At 45.7% G+C, this 19,641-nt stretch overlaps 1 protein-coding gene across 9 annotated transcripts in view; it reads left to right on the top strand.

The window, feature by feature from the left end:
• The first annotated feature begins 686 nt into the window (after window positions 1-686).
• The window catches only part of EBF1 (EBF transcription factor 1), a 398,849-nt gene continuing 379,894 nt past the window's right edge, over window positions 687-19,641 (top strand). For 2 of the 9 annotated variants that reach the window (XM_067732413.1, XM_067732411.1), the window contains exons 1-4: window positions 5,585-6,596; window positions 8,771-8,927; window positions 9,491-9,554; window positions 10,186-10,241. In XM_067732413.1, coding sequence (XP_067588514.1) covers window positions 6,463-6,596; window positions 8,771-8,927; window positions 9,491-9,554; window positions 10,186-10,241 — 411 coding nt within the window. In that variant the 5' untranslated portion in view covers window positions 5,585-6,462. Of the gene's footprint in view, window positions 875-5,584; window positions 6,597-8,770; window positions 8,928-9,490; window positions 9,555-10,185; window positions 10,242-19,641 lie in introns of those variants that run through there. The other 7 variants (XM_067732418.1, XM_067732414.1, XM_067732416.1 and 4 more) reach the window with 6 other exon arrangements.

Raw genomic sequence — 19,641 nt, 5'->3', positions numbered from 1 at the left:
GCATCTCGAGGTTGTCTGCTAAACTCGTCCTCTCTTCTACTTTCCTCTAAGCAAACTGGCCTTCTCCTTCCCTTCTGCTCCAAATCCTCGAAGGCCTCAGTTTCCTTCTTTCAGATTTGCACTACTGAAGGAATGCTAATTTCCAAACAGCCCGGCAACCCCTGTTCTCGCAACCTGGAGTCTCCTTCCGTGCGGGGAGCGAGGGCCATTCAGACTCCAGAATCAATCAGCCGGATCAGACTCCAATCCTGCGGGCTGGAGGACTGTGGGGAAGGGTCAGGGGAGGAGTAAGGTCGCGCCCTGGGGCAGCCTTTGACTGGGACCTTTCTGGCAGTGCCCCTAACTGTGTTCTCTCTGCACAGAGTAACTTCAGCTTTTAGCTATGGTCATTCCAAGGCCATACGGCCTTCCTCCATTAAAGCGCATCCGCAGGTGTCCAGATTTCTGCCCTCTGATGGGCGTCCCATGCATCCCCGCAGTCTTTAATTTATATTTCAATTAGGCAACTTTGCGTGCCCCTGGAGCTCTAAAACTTCAGCTAGGGCTGGGGAGAAGCGGCTGACTGGAGGTCACATAACAAATGTGGCAGAGCCAGGGCTGGAGCTGGCACGACCCTAGCGCGCCCTGCCGCTGGCGGCCCCGAGAGACGCGGGCATTTGTATCTGACCGCTGGAGTGCGCATACAGTTCGCGTATTAGGGCTTTTCAGAACCGTTTACCCTCCTCTCTACTGTCTGCTGCCTGCTTTCGGGGGGACAACTTGCACCCACGCTCCTTTCTCATCCAGGATACCTACAGGCTCGAGAGCTAAAGAGGTCTTCGAGCCATGGGGGTCAAGCACCAAGGCGAATGGGGGAGATAAGCGCCGAAGCTGGGTGAGTGGTTTGGATCCAAGGTTCAGAGGAGAGACTCTGGAGAAATTTGGACTCGGCGAGTTTATTAGCAATGCGGCTGTGGACAAGTTGTTTCATTTTAATCACAGAGCGTCAATTTTCTCACCTGTAAAATAGGGGTGATCTTACCTGCCTTGTTTGTCTGTTGTGGGAATTCGGTGAGTTTATGCCCATAAAACCTTCAACAAATGGGATCTGTTCTTATCGGGGGGCCGCCCCAGAGGAAACCCGAGAGTCTGCAGGCTCGATCCGGGAAAGGTTTGCTCGAAACCCTGGCCTCAAGCCCTCGTCCCATGCAGACTAAGCGCTCCCAAGCCAGAGCCCCAGCGGTGTTATTTGCCTGATTTCGACCTCCTAGCTCTCTGTGGGTGACTTTGTCCCTCTCTAGGCCTCAGTTTCCCTGTCCGTGCTGTGGGAAGAGGCACGCTCCCAGGGTCTGGAAGTATCAGTCAGACTGGGTGAGCAAACCGGGGCTTCTTTGCAGTGCTGGGGGGTCGGAATCAGGGTTCATGGTCCAGGGAAATGCCCCCTTCCTTTTGCCGCTTGCCAGAGAGGACTGAGAGCAAGGAGGGAGGATAGACGGATTTCCGGTGGAACCGTGGCCTCCTGCTCCTACGCATTCCTCGAGGGCAGCGGGTAGACGTATTAGGAGGGCAGGGGCAGGGTTTTGCCGCGGGCGACCGGGATCCGTTGTTTGACCACCCCCTCCGGCGTCTGGGTGCTGCTCAGGGGCCACTGCGGAGTTGCGCCCCGCTCAGATCCTCTCTTTCCCAGGGCCCGGGGCCACCACCCTCCACCCACCTATCCTCCTCCTCTTTGGGGCAGTGCCTTGGCCTCTGTCCAACCCTGCCCGTGACTCCAGGCCGCGGAGGGACGCCTTCGGAGCCGGCCGCGCGCGGCAGGACTTTGCGCCTTTGGCCTTCATCGCCTCATCTTTCCTTTTTCCCTTCTTCCCAGCTTTGAAAGAGGCATCTTTCTTCCGGTTTCACTCTGAGTGGGCTCTGGCTAGCGGCAAAAGGTCGGGGGCACTTCCCAGACAGGCGGCCCTTCTGGGGGCGTGTCTTCATAAGGGGGACCGAAACGAAGGAATTTTCTAAATGACAGGTCCCAAGTCTGGCCTCCTGGGGGCGGACTAGCGGAGAAGATTCCCTCTTTCCCTGGGACGTCCCCCTAGTCTTAGATGGGCATCTTAGCTGGGCATCTTGTCTCCGCTCTTTTGGGGAGCGGGTGTGTTTCTATTTGCTCTCCCCGGAAGTTACCGCGGCGACTGATGCTCTTCAGGAAACGGACTTGATCTCTTTGTGCTTTAAGAGGGTTGGGATATCCAAGAGTGAGACGGTGTCAAAGGTCGGGGTGGGGAGAAGGGCTTGCTCACAGGGCCTGAGTTACCCCCAACGCGGGGAGACCCCGAGGGCTGGGCAGCCTTGTCTACTGTCTGGAGCAACTGAGAGGAAGTGGGTGGAAGCTAAACCGCGTCCTGGCGCTCTGAGAAGCCCTGAGGGAGTCTTCACTCCAGGGGAAATATCAAGTCTTTCCAATTGCTCCTTCCCCATATAAACTCATTCTGCTGTATATTTTCCTCATGTACATGTTCTTTACCCCTCACTTTCTTCCTCCCTAATTCTGCAGGTCTGGACAAGGCCTGGAAATCTGCATTTCTAACAAAATTCCTCCTTCCCCCATTTGATTAAGCTGATAAGCAGGGTTTACCTTATAACTGATTACTCTGATAAGTTACCCTAAAGTCATATCACAGATATGCTACAAAGCCTGGGCAATGCTATACATACAAGTTTGTCTCTCCACAGAGGATGTGACTATAATGTAAAAAAGCATGAAGACAGTCTCAGTACATACTTTACAGTCACCCCTGTACACACAGGTTTTGCTTTTTGGAGGTGGTGCAAACCTACCTGAGGGAAGACTGAAAAGCGTTTAAGGGATTTTTCAAAGTTTAAAACTGCCAGTGCTAGTTCATTATTCACCAGAGGAAATCCACAAAAAGGTACCATTCTGCTGGCCTGGGTGTTGTTCCTAGTTTTCTATCACCCTCTTTGTCTCTTCTCCACCTTCTCTTTAGCTTCCTTCCTGCTTAAACATTTATTACTGGGTAAGAAAGCAAGATTGAAAGCACAAGGATACCCAGAAGAAAAACTACGAATACACTCTGCTTGATTAAAAGAAAGTACACTCACCATCCCAGGTGAAGTATCTGCTGCCTCTGCATAGCCAAATGGACTTGGTCATATCAAAAGATACTTGCCCTCTTTTATTTTTCCCCCCATGGCCTGGTGGATGTGGAGGTTGCCTTCCTCTTATTTAGTTCCTGGAGATTACTGGTTCTGGGGCAGGAATTGGGCTGCTGAAGGCTTCTTTCTCTGGGCCAATTTCTCTTTTGGATCACGCAGCTTCAGGCCCCTCCACAAACACATCTTTTGCAGTGTGCTTCTAGATTTGCTTGACCCCCCTAGAAATCCGTCTGTTGTGTTGCTGTCACTGAACCTGGTCCTCAGAGTGGCTGTGTCTCTCCTTTCTCTGTCACCTTTGGCAGTGATATGATGCCCCATTGTGCGTTCCCCATCACTGGGGTATGTACCTCACCACACTCAACTTGGAGTCCTAGCACTGTTTACTGGAGAGTGAAATGGAGGCTCAGGCAATTAAAGAGATGGAGATCTCGGTCTTATGCCAGTGCTACCTGGGACTTTGATAGGAAGGTGGCCTCTGCTTCCTGGTCCCCCTTCTCTGAAGGATCCCCTCAGAGAAGACAGGGGATGGTCCAGGAAGGGGAAGGGATTGGTTCTGGGGACCCTTTGGGCCTTGGAGGTTAAACTTGGAGCTTTGGGAAATTTTCAGCAGGCCAAGTTTCAATTGTGCACTTAAATTCTATAGAGATAGAGAATGTCCAGCTTCCCCTATTCCCTCTTCACAAAACTATAATCCTTCCAGTGTTTCCACCAACATACCCCTTATGAACATCTACTGTGTGCCAGGAACTCTGGTGGGTAGTGTGGGGATCCTGATGGATCAAACAGATCTCTTCGAGAGCTTCTTGGAGGAAATGGCATTAATTATGATATCAGGGAGGAAAAGAGCACATTAAGTGGTCCAAATTAAATGGTATGAGACTGGGCAGGCTTTGTGCACAAGAGATAAAGCAGTGTTGAAGACAGTGGCCGTGTATCCTCAGGCCTGAAACACAGTCTTTCAACTAGTTTATGAATCTGGAAGTGGCTCCCACTTTCCTGCTCTGCCAAGAGCACTAAGTTTAACTTCTGCTTGTCTCCATTCCATTCAACATGAGCATGTGTACTTTTCCATCACTGACCCCATGAGCTCCCTAAATCAAAAGGCCAAGAAAGGCCGGCAGAAAGGGGACCTGGATTTCTGGCAGAGAATTTCCCCGAAGGAGCCCTTAGCAGATTTGGCTGCAGTCAGGGAGTTCCTTTGAGGGCAATGAAACAGAAGTTCACCATGTGCTTATTAGAGGTTACAACCTGCTAAAAAATGATGGGGCACGTTACGCAGAAACATCTAGCTATTTCCTTTGCCAGCCACAAGCTTACATGTTGAAGGGTCTGAGGAAGGAGATCATTTCGTTTTCCCTTCCTTCCTCCCTTCTTCCCTCTCTCCCTCCCTTCATTCCCTCCTTCCCTGATCTCTCTTTCTTGACAGGTGGCAGAGGCCGAAGTTGGGGGAAGGTTTGTTCAAGCCCCCATTTTAACAGAAAGAATGAGGAAGAGAGAAACCCTACACCAGATAACTAATCAGAGACGTTGTTTTTGCTTTGGTAGTTACTCTAAGGAAAAAACTATTTGGTGGGGCGGTGATGAGGGGGTGGGGATTTATTCCGAGCAAATTTTAAAACGCAGCCTGGCACAGCTCCAGTGCGAGCATTCGTTAGGTAAACGGTGGTTTACCTATCCCGCGGGATGCTCCAGAGAAGTGAGCATGTGAGGACAGTGCCTAACGCCGGCGGTCTCCAGGCTAGCCGCGGAGCGAGAGGGGTTTCAGTGACTTGACTAGGGGCAGAGCCCGGGTCCCCCACTCCCTGGGGATCCACAGCGCCTTGCTTGCCGGAGCCCAGGGTCCACCCCACCCTCCCAGCGTGGAGGCAGTGCCGTCCGCGAGCTCCCAGCGCCGATCTACACACCCATTTTTCCAACCCACCACCCCCTCCTCAAAGCGAAGAGGTGGGCACCTGGCATGCGCGTCCTGCTTTTTCTGCCCGGGCTCTCCCGTCTCCTCCACTTTTGCCCCCGACGTCCCAGAACAGCGGAGCAGGACACGGCCCTGGGAGGGCGCAGCCTGTGCGCCTCGAGCGCGCTCAGGGCGCGGCGAGGATGCTTAACAGACTGCAATGGCCGGGATGCAGACCCCAGCTCAAATCCCTGAGAAGAATATCCTCCTCCCCTTCCTTCTGTCTCCCTTCTCCTGCCCGGCTCTGCCCAGCTCAGCCCCGCTCCTCTCCAGCTCGGACACGGGTACTAAGCGATCCTTCGCGCGCCACTTTGCGAGGAACTTTGGCCGGCTCCCCTGCGCCACCCGGAGAGGGATGTTAATGAGGGAGCGTGGCCCTGTGCTGAGAGCCAGTAGGCTCCTGCGCCGTGATTGGCTGAGGCGAGGCGGAAGGATGACGTTATGCAAATGAAGGGGCGGGTCATTGCCGCGCGGGCCCCGCCTCCTCCCTTTGGGGTTAGTGTGCTTGTGTTTAGCTCTGGGGAGAGTCAAACTGGATTCCATAGGGAAAGCCTGCAAATCACTTCTATTTTAGCAAGGAGAAAACAGAATCTCCATTCAGCAGGGTCCACCTCTCTCTCTTTCTCCCTCTCCTCTCCTCTCCTTTCCTCTCTGTCTTTCCCTACCCCCCTCCCCCTTCCCCCCACCCCACTCTCCCTCTCTGGTGTATCTGTCTATGGCAACCAGCGTCCTCCTCATCTATACGCACTGAAAGGAAAGAAACATCTTTGGTTGGGAGAGAAGGAGGAAAAAAAAGAGAGAGAGAGAGAGAGAGGAAAAACTTGCCTGGTTGTGGAAAATGACACTTGAAGTAGCAAAGCCGGCAGCGCGAGTTGAGTCTATTGTTTCTTAAATTGCCATCAGGGTTTTTTTTTTTCTTCCTGCTTCTTCAAGTGAACGGTACCTCTACAAAAGGAAACTCCAGCCCCTCCTGTCCTCCACCGGCCTGTGATCATTACAAAAAAAAAAAAAAAAAAGAAAGAAAAAAAAAAAGAAAAAAAAGCACCCAAACCAAAAATTAACCAACCAAACAACCCCCAACAGCCAAGCATACATCTCTATTTTTTTAATTTTGGTCTTTTTGTTGGATTTTCCCTTCCTTTTTTCTCTCCTTTTTTTTTGTTTTTCCTTCGGGTTATCGCTCAGTTTTGAGCGAAGGTTTACATTTTTAAAAAATTTGCTTTCCAGCCCGTCTTGATCTTCTAGCGCGAGTTCAACAACTCAAAAAAAAAAAAAAATCTCTGGCTGGCGTTTTTCTTTCCTTTTTTTTTTTTTTTTTTTTTTCAAATTTTCAAGGGGGAGGAGATTTTCCACAAGAAAAGGTTGTTTTCATGTTTGGGATTCAGGAAAGCATCCAACGGAGTGGAAGCAGCATGAAGGAAGAGCCGCTGGGCAGCGGCATGAACGCGGTGCGGACGTGGATGCAGGGCGCCGGGGTGCTGGACGCCAACACGGCGGCGCAGAGGTGAGTACCGCTCGGGGACCGCGGCCGGGGAGGCAAGCCGCGAGCAGCAGAGCCGGGAGGTGGTAGCGGAAGCCGCCGCCGCGGGGCCGGGCCGCGCTCTTGCGTCTGCCGCTCGGCTCTGCTCGTCTCCGGGGCTCCGCTCTCCCCGGCCGCTCTGTCTTGGTTGCCTGCGGCCGCAGAGCCAGAAGCTGCCTGCGAGGAGCCCGCGCTTTACCGGCACTTTTCCCTGCCTGGTCTGTGACTGTTTTCATTTTGTTTTAAGCCTGAAGAGGCGTCTCACCAGTATGATGTTGGATATCTGTGTTTTTCTGTGATTGCTGTTTCTTTTCAGGCCGCCTGTCTTTTTTTTCTTTCCTTCCTTTTCCTTTCCTATTTTCTTCTTTCCTTTCTTTTTCTTTCTTCTTTCTTTTCTTTGCCTTTTCTTCTCTATTTCTTTCCTTCCTCCTTTTCTCTCCTTCGTTCTTCCTTTCCTTCCCCCTTTTTCTTTCTTTTCTTTCCCCCCTTTAAAAAACTTTCCTTCTCCTTCCTTTCCTCCCTTTCTTCCTCCCTTTTTCTTCCTTACTCCTTTTCCTTCCTTTCTTCGTTCCTTTCTTCCTCCTTTCTTTCCTTTCTTTCCCCCTTTCTTTTCCTTCCCTCTTCCTTCTTTCCTTCCTCTTCTTTCTTCACTTTCTTCCTCTTTCCTCCCTCTTCTTTCTTCACTCTTTCTTCCCCTTTCCTCTTTTTCCTTCTCTTAACTCCATTTCTCTCCCCTTTTCTCTTTCAATTTCCCCCTAGAATCATCTCTTATTTCTCCTCTCTGGTTCTCCCTCCCTCTCCCTTTAGCTTTCAGTTTTTCTTGGTCCACCCGAAGAACAGCAACTCCTAACTTTAATTCTGATGTCTCTTAAAAGTCTTCCCCGCCATCTATGACCATGGCCTCTTCTAGCCCCTCTGCCACTCTCAGCTCCTGCATGCTAGGCTGTATGGCCTAGAGGCACTGCTTTTGGAGATTGACCCGGGGGAACTTTCCTGGGCACCCTCAGTACCCATTCTGGGGACTCCTGGTCCCAAGTGAGAAATGGTCCCCCCCCTTTTTTTAGGCCACCAGCTGGGCTTGGGGGAATGGGAGATCTGTGGCTCCATGCTCTCTCCGGCCCAGAGAGGGCGGAAGGGGAAGAATGAAGATGACTAATTACATCATCCTCATCTTCTCCGGGCTGGGGACAAGTGTCCACAACACTGTTCCCATCCCCGATGATAATAAGGATGGGGGTGGTTGGCAGTAAGAGTGTGTTGGGTAACTGGGCTAGAAGCGAAAGTGTGTGTGTGTGTGGCGCGTGCGTGTGTGTGTGTGTGTGCGCGCCCTTGTGTCGGGCAGGTCGGGCTGTCAGTGGCCGCCCTGCGCCCCTGGTGCCCCAGGCTCCAGCCCCCGGGAGGGCGCGCTCAACCCTCAGCCCTTATCCATAGGATTTCTGGAAAGGGTGTGAGGATTTCTGCGGAACAGCGAAACTTTGTCAGGACAGGTCTTTTAAAAAAAACACCCAATTCCCTTTCCCACAGCGACCACTCCTGACTGCTCTGAGTTCCACCCACAGATCCTTTTTCTCCACATGCTTTATTTGTGGGGGTGGGGACAGACAGCTTCCCGAGGCCGGGCACCCGCGGCTGGCCGGGGGCGGGGAGGGGGCGGCACATGAGGTTTCCCGGAGGATGGCTGCTGCAGCGAGGAGCTGAGCATGTTCCCCATCCATTCTCACCTGCCCACGGGAGATTCGAGGGAGTGGCGAGAACCAACTCCCATGCCCACCCTCCCTTTAAGTTGTAAACGACCGGCTTTATTCCACGATCGCGCTTCACCTCATGCACCGCTACTTTTCTTCCTCCCCACGCAGCGCGCGTCTGGTCGGAGTAAACGCGTACAGCGTTTTATCTCTTGCGCAAAACCCAAACAAAACTTTCACACCTCTTCGTCAAGTTCGGGGGGCGCGCAGGTCCTCGGCGGGGAGGACTGGGCAGGCGAGAGCACGCATGTCCCGTCGCCGGGTGGGCCCGGGGCGCCTGAGGGGGCGTGTAGGGAGCCCACAGGGCGTTTTGGGGGGGCAGAGGTGTTTGAGGGTTCGCGCGTGTGTAAGAGGTGACAGGGGGTCGCGGTTGTTGTCCCGCTTAGCCGTCTAACTCTGCGTCTTTGACCGCAGCGGGGTGGGTCTGGCCCGGGCTCACTTTGAGAAGCAGCCGCCTTCCAATCTGCGGAAATCCAACTTCTTCCACTTCGTCCTGGCCCTCTACGACAGACAGGGCCAGCCCGTGGAGATCGAGAGGACAGCCTTTGTGGGGTTCGTGGAGAAGGAAAAAGTAAGTGGGCGCAGCGCCGCTGCCCCTCGCCCCCAGCCGGGGAGCAGGCTCAGGCGCTTCGGGAGGCGAGCTCCTCGCGAGTGCAAAGCATCCATAACACACTCCCGCGCGGGGTCCCCCAAGCCACTTCCCGTTCTGGGCGAACCCGGACTCCTAGTTCCTGAGGTTCTGCTCCAAAAAAGCTCGTGCTTAGTCCCCAAAGATGGAGAGAGGCGAGCCCGTCTTCGCACTCCAGAGTCAAGGGCGCTGGGGATGAGCCCGCCCTCGACCGCGCGACCACGCGTGGCTCCTGCCTCTGCTGGCCCAAGCTCGAGCCCCCAGGCCCTAGGAACGGGATCTCCCGTGCGAGCCCCACGGAATTTTTTAGAAACTTAGAGGGAGCAGTAAGGGTCGGGAGGGCGGCAGAGGGATCACAGTTGGCCACAATTTCTGCTGCTCCCGGGCCTGTCTGGCTCCCAGGCCAGGGGTCCCTGCTTGGGGAAAGTTGCCTCGAAGTCTGTCCACTAGCTCACGCCGACCTCTCTCCTGCGTCTCTTGTGTCTTTGCGTCCTGCTGCAACCCAGGAAGCCAACAGCGAAAAGACCAATAACGGGATTCACTACCGGCTCCAGCTCCTCTACAGCAATGGTGAGGTTCCCGTCGGGTCTGCGCCGGCACCCCGGGGCTCCGGGTGAGGGTAGGGGGCGCGGGGAGCTTCAGGTGGACGAGAACCCTGAGCAAAGCTCAGTCGTCCGCCATCCTCGGGGTAAAACGGCCTCTCCTAAGTTTCTCCTGAAGAGGTTTCACCTGAGGAGGCCCTGAGTGGCTCGAGGGCGGCGGCATTAGCGGACGCGTACCTGGGTCCAGGTGTGGCGCCTTGGCCCCCGCTGGGCTGCTTTCTTTCTTCTTCCCCTTCCTAAGGCCGGGTTCCTCCGCTTAGCGTAGACTTCATGCCCAAGTCCCTTGAGTTCAGGGGGCTACAGCGGTCAGGGCCTTGGTGGCTCCCGGAGAGCACGCAGAGGGACTCCAGCCGTGGGAAGGGAGAGAACCCAGGTGGGGGTCCGCCTTATTCCCAGCTGCTGTGCTTGAGGGTGGGGCCGCCTTCCAAATGCGCTCGGGCTGGGCCAGAGGCCCTTCTCCGGGAACTGGGGAAGGGGGTCCTGGCTGCTTCTCCGGGACAGTCGGAGTTCCATCAGCCTTGGAGCCCCATTCTTTGTTTCCTGCAGATCCTCTCTCACTTAATTCTCCTTCGTTCCCCTGTCCCCCGCCCCTCCACCAGGAATAAGGACGGAGCAGGATTTCTACGTTCGCCTCATTGACTCCATGACAAAACAAGTAAGTTTCTTAAATTCGCGCCGCGGGGGTGACTCTACGGCCGCGAAATTTGGGAGAGTCTAGAAGCTGGCTACTCCTTAGCGGGAGGGCTGGGACTCGAACTCTCAATGCCAGGGCGGACCGCGCTCTCAGCGCAGCCTTCCAAATGCCCAAAAGCACGTTGACTCGCCGCGTGGAGGAGATGGCTCGACGTCTCCTTCTTTATAAGGGAAATTCAGACCTTGTGATTTAAGACTACGCGGAGTGCTGCGTGGGGAGAATATGGGCTGAACTTCCTTTGACCCGGCCGGGGAGCCCCAGGGGCGCAAAGGTGCGCAGAGACCCTCGTGCAGATCGGGCTGAACTAGTGAAACCCAAACCATCAGGGCCTCCCCCGGGAGGCAGAGGTAGAGGAAGCCGGTGAGGGGCAAAGGCAGCTTCCCCAGAAACGGTGAGATGGTCTGAGAGCGCACTTGACCCACTCTACACATTTTTTAAAAAAGAGATGGTGGTGGTGGTAGTGTTGGAAGACGGAGCGACAATTGTTAGAAGATATTTTGCAAAAATCCTCCTGGCTTTTGCCTCCAAGTTTGGCAAGAAGCCAGGCAGCATGAGTGAGCTTGTGGTCTTAAAGGTACATAGACGGCGTTTTCTTTAGCTCCCAACACGCGGGTGCCAAGCAGTATACATTAAGGTTGAGTTATGGTTCAAAAGATACAATTATGAGCCGAGTCAGAAAAGAGGTCTGACGTTTTTACGAGGGGCAGGAACATTTTTTCTTTTTAATTTTAAGAAAAAGTTTAAGAATTAAATATCTGGTTAGGTAGTTGGAGGATTTTGTGACAAAAAAGGAGACAGTTTTATTGGGTGGGAGAAAGAAATCAGAACAAAGAGAAAAGTTACCCATTGTGTACTGACCACCAATTTAGTGAGAGGGTTAAAACTGGTTTGCTTGATTGCGATTTAAAAATATTCCCTTTAAAATAAGGGATGTAGTTTTCATAGATACTGGCTTGGAAGGTTTCAAATTAGAGAATACATGCATACTTAAAAAATGTTTTTAGATACCCATGGCTTAAATATGTTGTACAAAATGCACGTTAATAAGCTGTTGGGAGTTTTAAAATCTGCTCAGCAAGAACCAATTTAATAACAGCTAATTGTAATTTTTACCTTTATTTCATTGTGAACCAAGTAGAAAGCATGAGGGTATGACATGTATTTTTTCAAATGATAAATACATATCTCTTGAAATCTATTTCAAGTTATTAGCCTAAAATATTTGACTTTCTTAAAGATCTGTTTTATTTCTTAGTTGATAGTTCAGAGTAAACGCACATTTATGCTTTTACTCTTGGTATTATTATTGTTTTTTATTATTATTACTATACTGGTTCTGATCATTACATAGGATAATTCCCTTTGATTTGGACTCTCTGTATTTTGTTAAATTTTTTTCCTGCCAAGCAAAAAATGCAAAAGCCTTATTTCAGTAACTTTTTTAAAAAATGATATCAAAACAAAAATGTCTTAAGTGGAATTTTGTTGTTAAAAAATTGTCTTTGATACCCTGGGTATCTTTTCCTGCCATTCCCATCAGAGGAAAGAAAAGATGGGAGGGGGAGAGGGAAAGTATGATTTCTAATACATATTCTTTATGTACTTATTAGAGTTTATTTTTTAAAGAATAAAAACTCCCCACAAACCAGTATGTAAGGCCTGTCTGCCTGTGAAACATTGGCCACTTAAATATTAAATTATCGGCAACTCTATGAAGTGAACAGTTGTAAGGCGCACAAAATTAGGACATGTTTGATTTTAGGCCCCTTAAACCAAAAGTGCCACAAGAATTGATCTTCCCATTATGAGATGAACTGACTTTACACACTCTTCTAAGTTGGAAGAATAATCTTGATTTTTATAAAGCAATACATCTAATATCATTTTACTAACAAGGTCATAGAGCTTAAGAAAAACTTTGGCTAAGGCATTCTTTGACTGCTTGGTGTCATAAATTCTATCGGTGGTGGGGGTGGGAGTGGGACCAGAATAAGATATAGTGTAGTAATAGCAGGTATAAGAGAGTTACTTGCCATACTGTGACATCTCACTGAAAGTTAAAATTATAAATGTAGGCAATTGTATATTTTGGTGGGGAGCGACCTGAAAAAAAGGCTTAGTAATTATCTGAATTTAGTCTAAAAATATCAAGAAAAAAGATTTTTCCAGGCATACCTGTTTGCTTTCATAATAGTTGTCTAATGCCTTCTCTGTAGCTTTTACTTTGAAAGGCAATCCCTGCCCGTTATCCGGTTGCTTTTTCCTTGATTATGTGCTGTAAGAGTTTGGGAAGTAGGTTAGCTTCTTGTGTACACAGCTAATACAATAGTCTTCAAAAAGCAGATCAGCACGAAGAGCATGACTTTCCTTAGCTGTGACATAATTATTACGTTTTAGCTTTGATGAGTAAAACAGTGGATTCTCATCTAGCTTGAAATTATTCTGTGATAATTAAATGCCAAGTCTGATTTTTAAGTTTCTTAAATTTTTTATTTTAGTTAAGTGTGCAGTGACCCCTTCAATCAGAAGTAAGTCTTGACATAAGGTGACCAATTAAACGCTTACTTCTTTTTCCCCTGTGAAATTATTCCAGGTAGATAGACTCAGGATTTTGATATTTAGAGTGCTGAATGGAATAATTACAGTGATGTGATGAGTTCTAATAACATCATAAGTTTCAGTGGGAGTATCTAAGCAGAGTTCAAGTGTCTTCTCTTAGCTGCTTATTTATCGCAACGTTTTTCACATCAGAGATGCAGCTTTATGTATGTGATGTCATATCTTTGACTCAGAAGTTGGGGTTAAGACTTGAAGGGAATCTTTGGCAAGCAAAATTCAAAACTAGCTGTGCACTTTATATTTTCATAGAATGTTCGTGATCTTGGGTGGAGTTAGCAGCTTTGAGATCAAACAGAAATGTACTCAATCAACCAAGATGTATTGGTATGACACAGTATTTCACACCTTTTCAAAGTGTCTCATTACACTATTTGGGGTAATGACTCTTAATTTTTGACTCTACCAGGAAAGGGAAAGCTTTATTAGAAGTGAATGTGTAAGGATCTGAGCCCTCTTATCCCTATGCTTTTCTTATAAAACACTAAGGATATAATTATATTTAAAATATTTGTCCACCAGCTAGAAAATAAGAAGCTTGCTTTTGGGAAGGGTTTTGCAAAACCAAGTTTAGCTGGACTAAAAATAGGGTTTTTTTTTTTTTTTTTGTCATTGCTGTTTTTGGTATTCCATTAGTGAGCATGCAAAAAGGCCTGTAGGATCCAGAAGTTGATGGCTGTTGCATCCAGAAATGGTATCTACTGCAGAAACTCAAATGAACTCAGTGGGAGAGGTCTGAGTTTTAATGTGCCTCAGTTCAGATTTTCCTGTAGTATTTGAGATATAATTACATTCTGTGATTGCTTCAGTGAGTTATCTTTAAATAGTTTTTTTTTTAAAAAAAAAACAACCTTTAACTTATCTGCCCTCTTACCATCTTGCTTTGAAAAAAGGGGAATTTTTATAATTCAAAGAAAGAGTACCAAATTCCATAAAGTTATCAAAAACAAAACATTCCCTGCCCCCAAACCAAAGCTCTTTTTTGGAAAGGGAAAAATAATAGTCACATAATCTTTTTGTGTATGGATTTGAAGGTAGGTGATATGGTGAGGGGACCCCTAAAAAGTCCCAGCACTGTGGGAAGTCTAAGGTACAATAATTAGAACTGCTGTCATAGTTCTCTTTCCAGCTAATCTTTATATATTTGTTTTGATATTCCCGGTATTTCAAGTTATTGATGCAAGTGCACTTTTTCCGATTGATTGTTTCATCATGTCCTGCCACAGCTACGTAGATTTGATTAACAACCCTTTCTGTTCATGGTTCTTCATTGGTAGATAAACACATTTTTAGTGTATCAATAAGTTCCTAAGGAATTCAACTAGGCCAGCAGAGAGGTTCTTTCATGTATTTGGGGAAACAAACAAGCAATGACAGGGCAAGTTTATAGTTAGGAGCCATATTTTAGCAGCTTTCTCTCTTCTTTGGTAACATGTCAAAAATGCAGGTGATTTGAATTTCCTTGCACATAGAGGAATGAAGAAGTTTGGGATTTTTATGCATGATCAGGACCTGTGTTTGGGAAAATGTAAACTCATCACAGTGGAAAATGTGTTGTTTGGAGTCTGGGGGTGAAAACAAAGCTGATGGTTTTGGAGAGATTGCCGGAGCCAGATGGCCTAGTACTTTCCCAGTCTGGCGGTCCAACTGCTCCCTCCTGGATAATATACAGCCATTTGTTCGGGGATATTTACGCTAGAGCTGTTTCCATGTGAATGTTTGAACAGCATTAAAAATGAACATATTAGTAGTGATGCATTTATCGAACTTGTATGACTACACGGATAGTCTGTTCTTGTGTCTTTACTTATATTGCTGAGAGGAATGAAGGAGGGTCTGGATGTTGGTGAATTGTTTATATAGTTGTTGAGCAAGAATGATTTGGTCTTAGTTATTAAAATATGTAAGCATTTGGAAACTAATTGAGGTAATGGTAGCACCTACCTGGAAGCTCAGTTGTGAAAATTAAATGAATTCATACATGGAAAATGCTTAGAACAGTGACTAGCATACATTAAGTGCTTAATAAATTAGCTGCTTTTATTATTTTACTATTATTACTATTATTACCCCATTGAGTTGACAAAGCCAGTTGTATCTACTAATATAGATGTAAATGTAGTTATCGTATGAGTGAAATATCTTTTATTACTGCTAGAAAAAGAAATATTGCATGATATTGTTAGAATGATTCAGTTTTTATCTTGGTGTTTGAATAATATGAGAGATTTTATTTCTTTGAGACACAAAAGATGCATTCTGAAGCTAACTGCTTTTGGTACACATTCTCTTTTTATTCAGGGCTGTGATGTAACTGAACAGCATACTGAATATGATATCATTCCTTTGCAACTTTCCTAATTCAGTTCTGCAAACAGGCCTGCTTAGCTGCTGAGCTTAAATTACATCTTTGTAATTTGTTCACCAGTAGCTAAGCTGCTAATTGAAGCAAAATAATTTTTTATTTTATTTCACTATTAATTTTGGATTGCTGTTTGACACAATTGTTTATGAAACGTCAATTTTGTAGTGTTTTCTTTGTCACAGGTTAATTTTTAACTAAGGCTCCCTCACATACTGGAAATTTCTTGAACCGCATTAGCTAACACTTTTTTTTATTTTAATGACAAGAAGTGGAACTTGGTGGTCGAAAGTAATGATTAATATTACAGCATGTTGATAATGTAGGTGTTCATATTTTTTTATTAGTTTTGATTCTTGGTAATTTGCTGCCAAAGTCGTGTTGACAGTCTGTATTTATAGGACACTTTACTTCTGGTTGAAGGAGATACTTTGTACATTCATGAATGTATTCTTTAAGGTGACAAATTAGGTTTAGCCTTTTATTTTGTATTTGGAAAAAAGAGTGATGTATTTTCAAGGTTACTGTTTTGATTTAAATGGAAAATTAGGAGTTTTTGTTAGTTATAGGTAACCTATCTACCTGTCTTCCTTCCTTCCTTCCTTCCTCCCTTCTTCCCTCCCTTTCTTCCTTCCTTCCTTTCTTTCTTTCTTTTTCTTTCTTTCTTTCTTTTTCCTTTCTTTCTTTTTTTTCTTTCTTTCTTTTTTTCTTTCTTTCTTTCCTTTCATTATCTTTTTCTGTCTTTCTAAATTAATGATGACAAGTCTCTGATTGTTGGTTTGTAAACCAAGAAAGACTCCCAATGAAAACATTTTGTTCCTAAAAACCTTTCAGATTTTAATGAACCAAAGTCAAAAGTATTCTCCTTGCTCACTTTATTTTTGCATGGAACACAAAGAGTTAAAATTATTAGAAAAGTAAACAAAGAAAACTGTGCTCAATTCTCTGTATTTCTTTTGGCATCCCATTGAAGTGTGATCCCTGTGTAAGTTCACCATCTATTTTTTGTTTTACTGTGTGGTCTTTATCCATAGTAAGTTTCAATTAACTTTTAAGACCCAGTGATATTTTAGAAAAGTGGAGATGAACCACAATTCACAAGATGCTTTCTAAAACAGTGGCAACAGAGGCAGATTTTTTCTATTGATTGATTTCTTTTCGAAGTTGGTATAGGTTAATGTGTAATTGGGCATTTGAAACTGATGGCATTTCATCCTCTCACAGCAAACCTTCTGGCACTGTTGTGTAAGGATGTGAAAGTTTAACAATTCCTATTTTTTCCTTCATTTTTGTTATTATAAAAAACTATTCTTGAAAAAAACCTCAATCAGAAAGTCAACAGAGTATTAACAATAATTGTGATATTTTCATTATGCTCATTAGAGGAGAACGTTAAGAAAAGGGAGGCTAGTATATCAGAAGAATAAACCTGCTCCAAATATGTCAAGTTTTGACAACTTGTTTATCAGTTCCACCAGGTTTTTAAAGTTGAGATGAAGTTTGTGCTGTTTATTCTTTTACTTTTTTTCCTGTACAAGCATTCCTGCCACCTTAAGGGATTTATTTGCATTGGCAGGATTAACGTAAACATCGTTTTCTATTTTATTGTATTTTGTTGTTGTTTTTGTTGTTTCTTAGGTTAAAACCTCAACTTGCTTCACCATCAAATCATTTATTTAAATAATGTATTTGATATGCTTTCTCTCCTGCTCCCGCCCATCTCTGTAACAGGCCTCCCATCCTTACTGCTGATGAACACACTGGTTTCTTTAAACCACTGTTGTTTTTGTCACTCTCACAGCAGACTACCTTCCTCCCAGTGAGCAGATGCATGACTTACTATGGAGGATGAAGATAAGCCTTCTTCTTGGTGTTCCATTGTCTAGGTCCTAGACGAGCTGTTTATTAAAATGGTTTCAGTTAAAGTAGTCAGTGCTGTTTATATGCTTCTGTGATCTCCCAACTGATCCGGCCTCAATGAGCTTCACTCACACCGCACAGAGGCACATATTTAAATTGGGAAAAGAAGCAGAAACTTCTCCCTAAGCTGGTGTTAGAGAACCCCTTTCCTTTTAGGCTCGAAGTCTGGGTTTGCTGAACTGTGAACCAGTCTTGACGTGTGCACTAAATGTACATGGTAGAGATTTGATATGTGTGAAAGCTGGAGGGAGAACTTGTAGGCATTTTTAAAAAGTCTGTTTTATTGTTGACACTCTACATTGAAGATGTTCATCAAAATAGATTTATCCTGTTTTCCTATGTTGGATCTCATCAGAATGTCGATTTCTTGGACCATACTTTTATATAATAGTGTGGTGTGTGTGTGTGTGGTGTGGTGTGTGTGTGTGTGTGTGTGTGTGTGCATGTGTGTGTTTTAACAAGCTTTTTCAGTAACAAAAACTGCTTAGGCAAGGTTGGAGGTGGAGCTGCCTTTGACAGAGTTTCACTGTGTAGCTAACTTTATTACACTGAGGTTCTAGATTACTCTATTTCCAGAATTTTAGTTCTACTCCTTAGGAGAGGGAGAGGACTCTGTTTCACTTGTTTTTATTTCAGAAGTCACAGAAGCAGCAAGCACTTCTTTATCTGTGTTTATGTGCTGAAAAGTATTGTTCTGCTGAGGCCCCAAGGAAAGGGACAGAAGAAACTTCATGCTTCCTTCTGTCCCCAGAGTTTAACTATTTCTGAGCAAATCCAGACTCATGCTTTCATTTTTCTATGCTTGATGTAGAGAAGATTCTCCATTTTGACTCTGCTGCCAGAAGCGAAGTGGCAGGTTGACATTTGGTAGACATGTATTACGGAGGCCATGGGCCTTCAACAAATGATGTCCAGTCACCAAAGACAAAAACATGGGATACCTGGGAAACCATGGGTCATCTACTGTTTGGGGGGGCGTCAACATATTTTCACTGCAGCATATCTTTAATTGAGTATCATCATGGGCCCACTGATTTCAGTGGAACCAGCAGCCTCAGTAAAAAATAATATTGGTATTATCTAGAAAGAGTCAAAATGAGAAGGTCTGATGTAATTGATACTCCTTTCTCCTCCCAAAACCAATTTTTTTTTTAAACAGGAAGGAAAACCCCATTAATACCTATGAATTTTATTCACCAAGTTATTTGTATTAGTTTAGCATGACAGAAAACTAAAGTTGAAACAGGTTTTCAGGGGTATTAAGAGAACACACAAAATGGTAGTGATAATAGGATTTCTCAGAAATGCATAATAGAATTTTTAGCACCATGTATGAGATCTAATCAGTTATTTACAGTGTCTCTGATTTTTTAAAGCAGTGATTGTAGTAAATAAAGCAGGCAGATATAAGTTTTGGTTTTTAAAACATTTTCAATTTACTTAATGCATTTTCTCGAGTAAAGCAACTTCCTGGGTATTTAAAAGGTCCTTTAAGATTGCAGGAATGCATCATCAGTGCATGCTAAAACTAATGGGTGAAAATTTAAGTCATAATATGATGTTAACATAATCTAGATGATTTCCCCAGAAGATAGTTATGAATTACTTAAAGTGAGTAGTAACTTTACAGTACACAAATCTGGCTGTGCTCTCTGATGGGTGGCAGGCACCCCCTTAACCAAATGGTCAGAGTTTACTGGCATTAGTGGAATGAGTTGACGGTGTGATGTGATACAGGGAGAAGAACTCAGCGTCATGGCTGTGGTATTCTGGCCCTGAATTACATAACTTTAGTCTAAGTCTGAGGAAACATTAGACAAACCCAAATTGAGGATGTTCTACAAAATATCTGGCCTATATTCTTCAAAAATGTCAATGTCATGAAATACAAAGACTCAGGAATATTCCTTATTGAAGGAGATATGACAACTGAATGCAGTGATTGGTATTGGTTTTGTTATTGTTGTTTGCTATTAAGGACATTATTGGGTATTTGGTGAACCTCAGATGTTTAGATTAGATTATTGTATTGTATCAATGTTAATTTTGTGATTCAGATAATTGTGCTATGGTTATGTAAGATAATTCCTTGTTTTAAGGAAATACATACTGAAGTATTTAGGGCATGTCTGCAGTTAACTAATAAATGGTTCAGGAAAAGAAAACAGAGAAAGAAAGAAGAATAAAGCAAATTTACTAAAATGTAAACACTTGAGGCATCTGGGAAAGAGTATCTTGGAATTCTTTATATATCCTTACAACTTTTCTGTACATCTAAAATTATGGCAAAATAAAACATTAAAAAATATAGGGTTGGGCTTCCCTGGTGGTGCAGTGGTTGAGAGTCCGCCTGCCGATGCAGGGGACACGGGTTCGTGCCCCGTTCCGGGAAGATCCCACATGCCGCGGAGCGGCTGCGCCCGTGAGCCATGGCCGCTGAGCCTGCGCGCCCGGAGCCTGTGC

The sequence above is a fragment of the Pseudorca crassidens genome, chromosome 3 (genome assembly GCF_039906515.1).
Source record: "Pseudorca crassidens isolate mPseCra1 chromosome 3, mPseCra1.hap1, whole genome shotgun sequence".
Lineage (NCBI taxonomy): Eukaryota > Metazoa > Chordata > Mammalia > Artiodactyla > Delphinidae > Pseudorca > Pseudorca crassidens.
The sequence above is the reverse complement of the archived record's forward strand: the minus strand, read 5'-3'. Positions and strand labels throughout refer to the sequence as shown.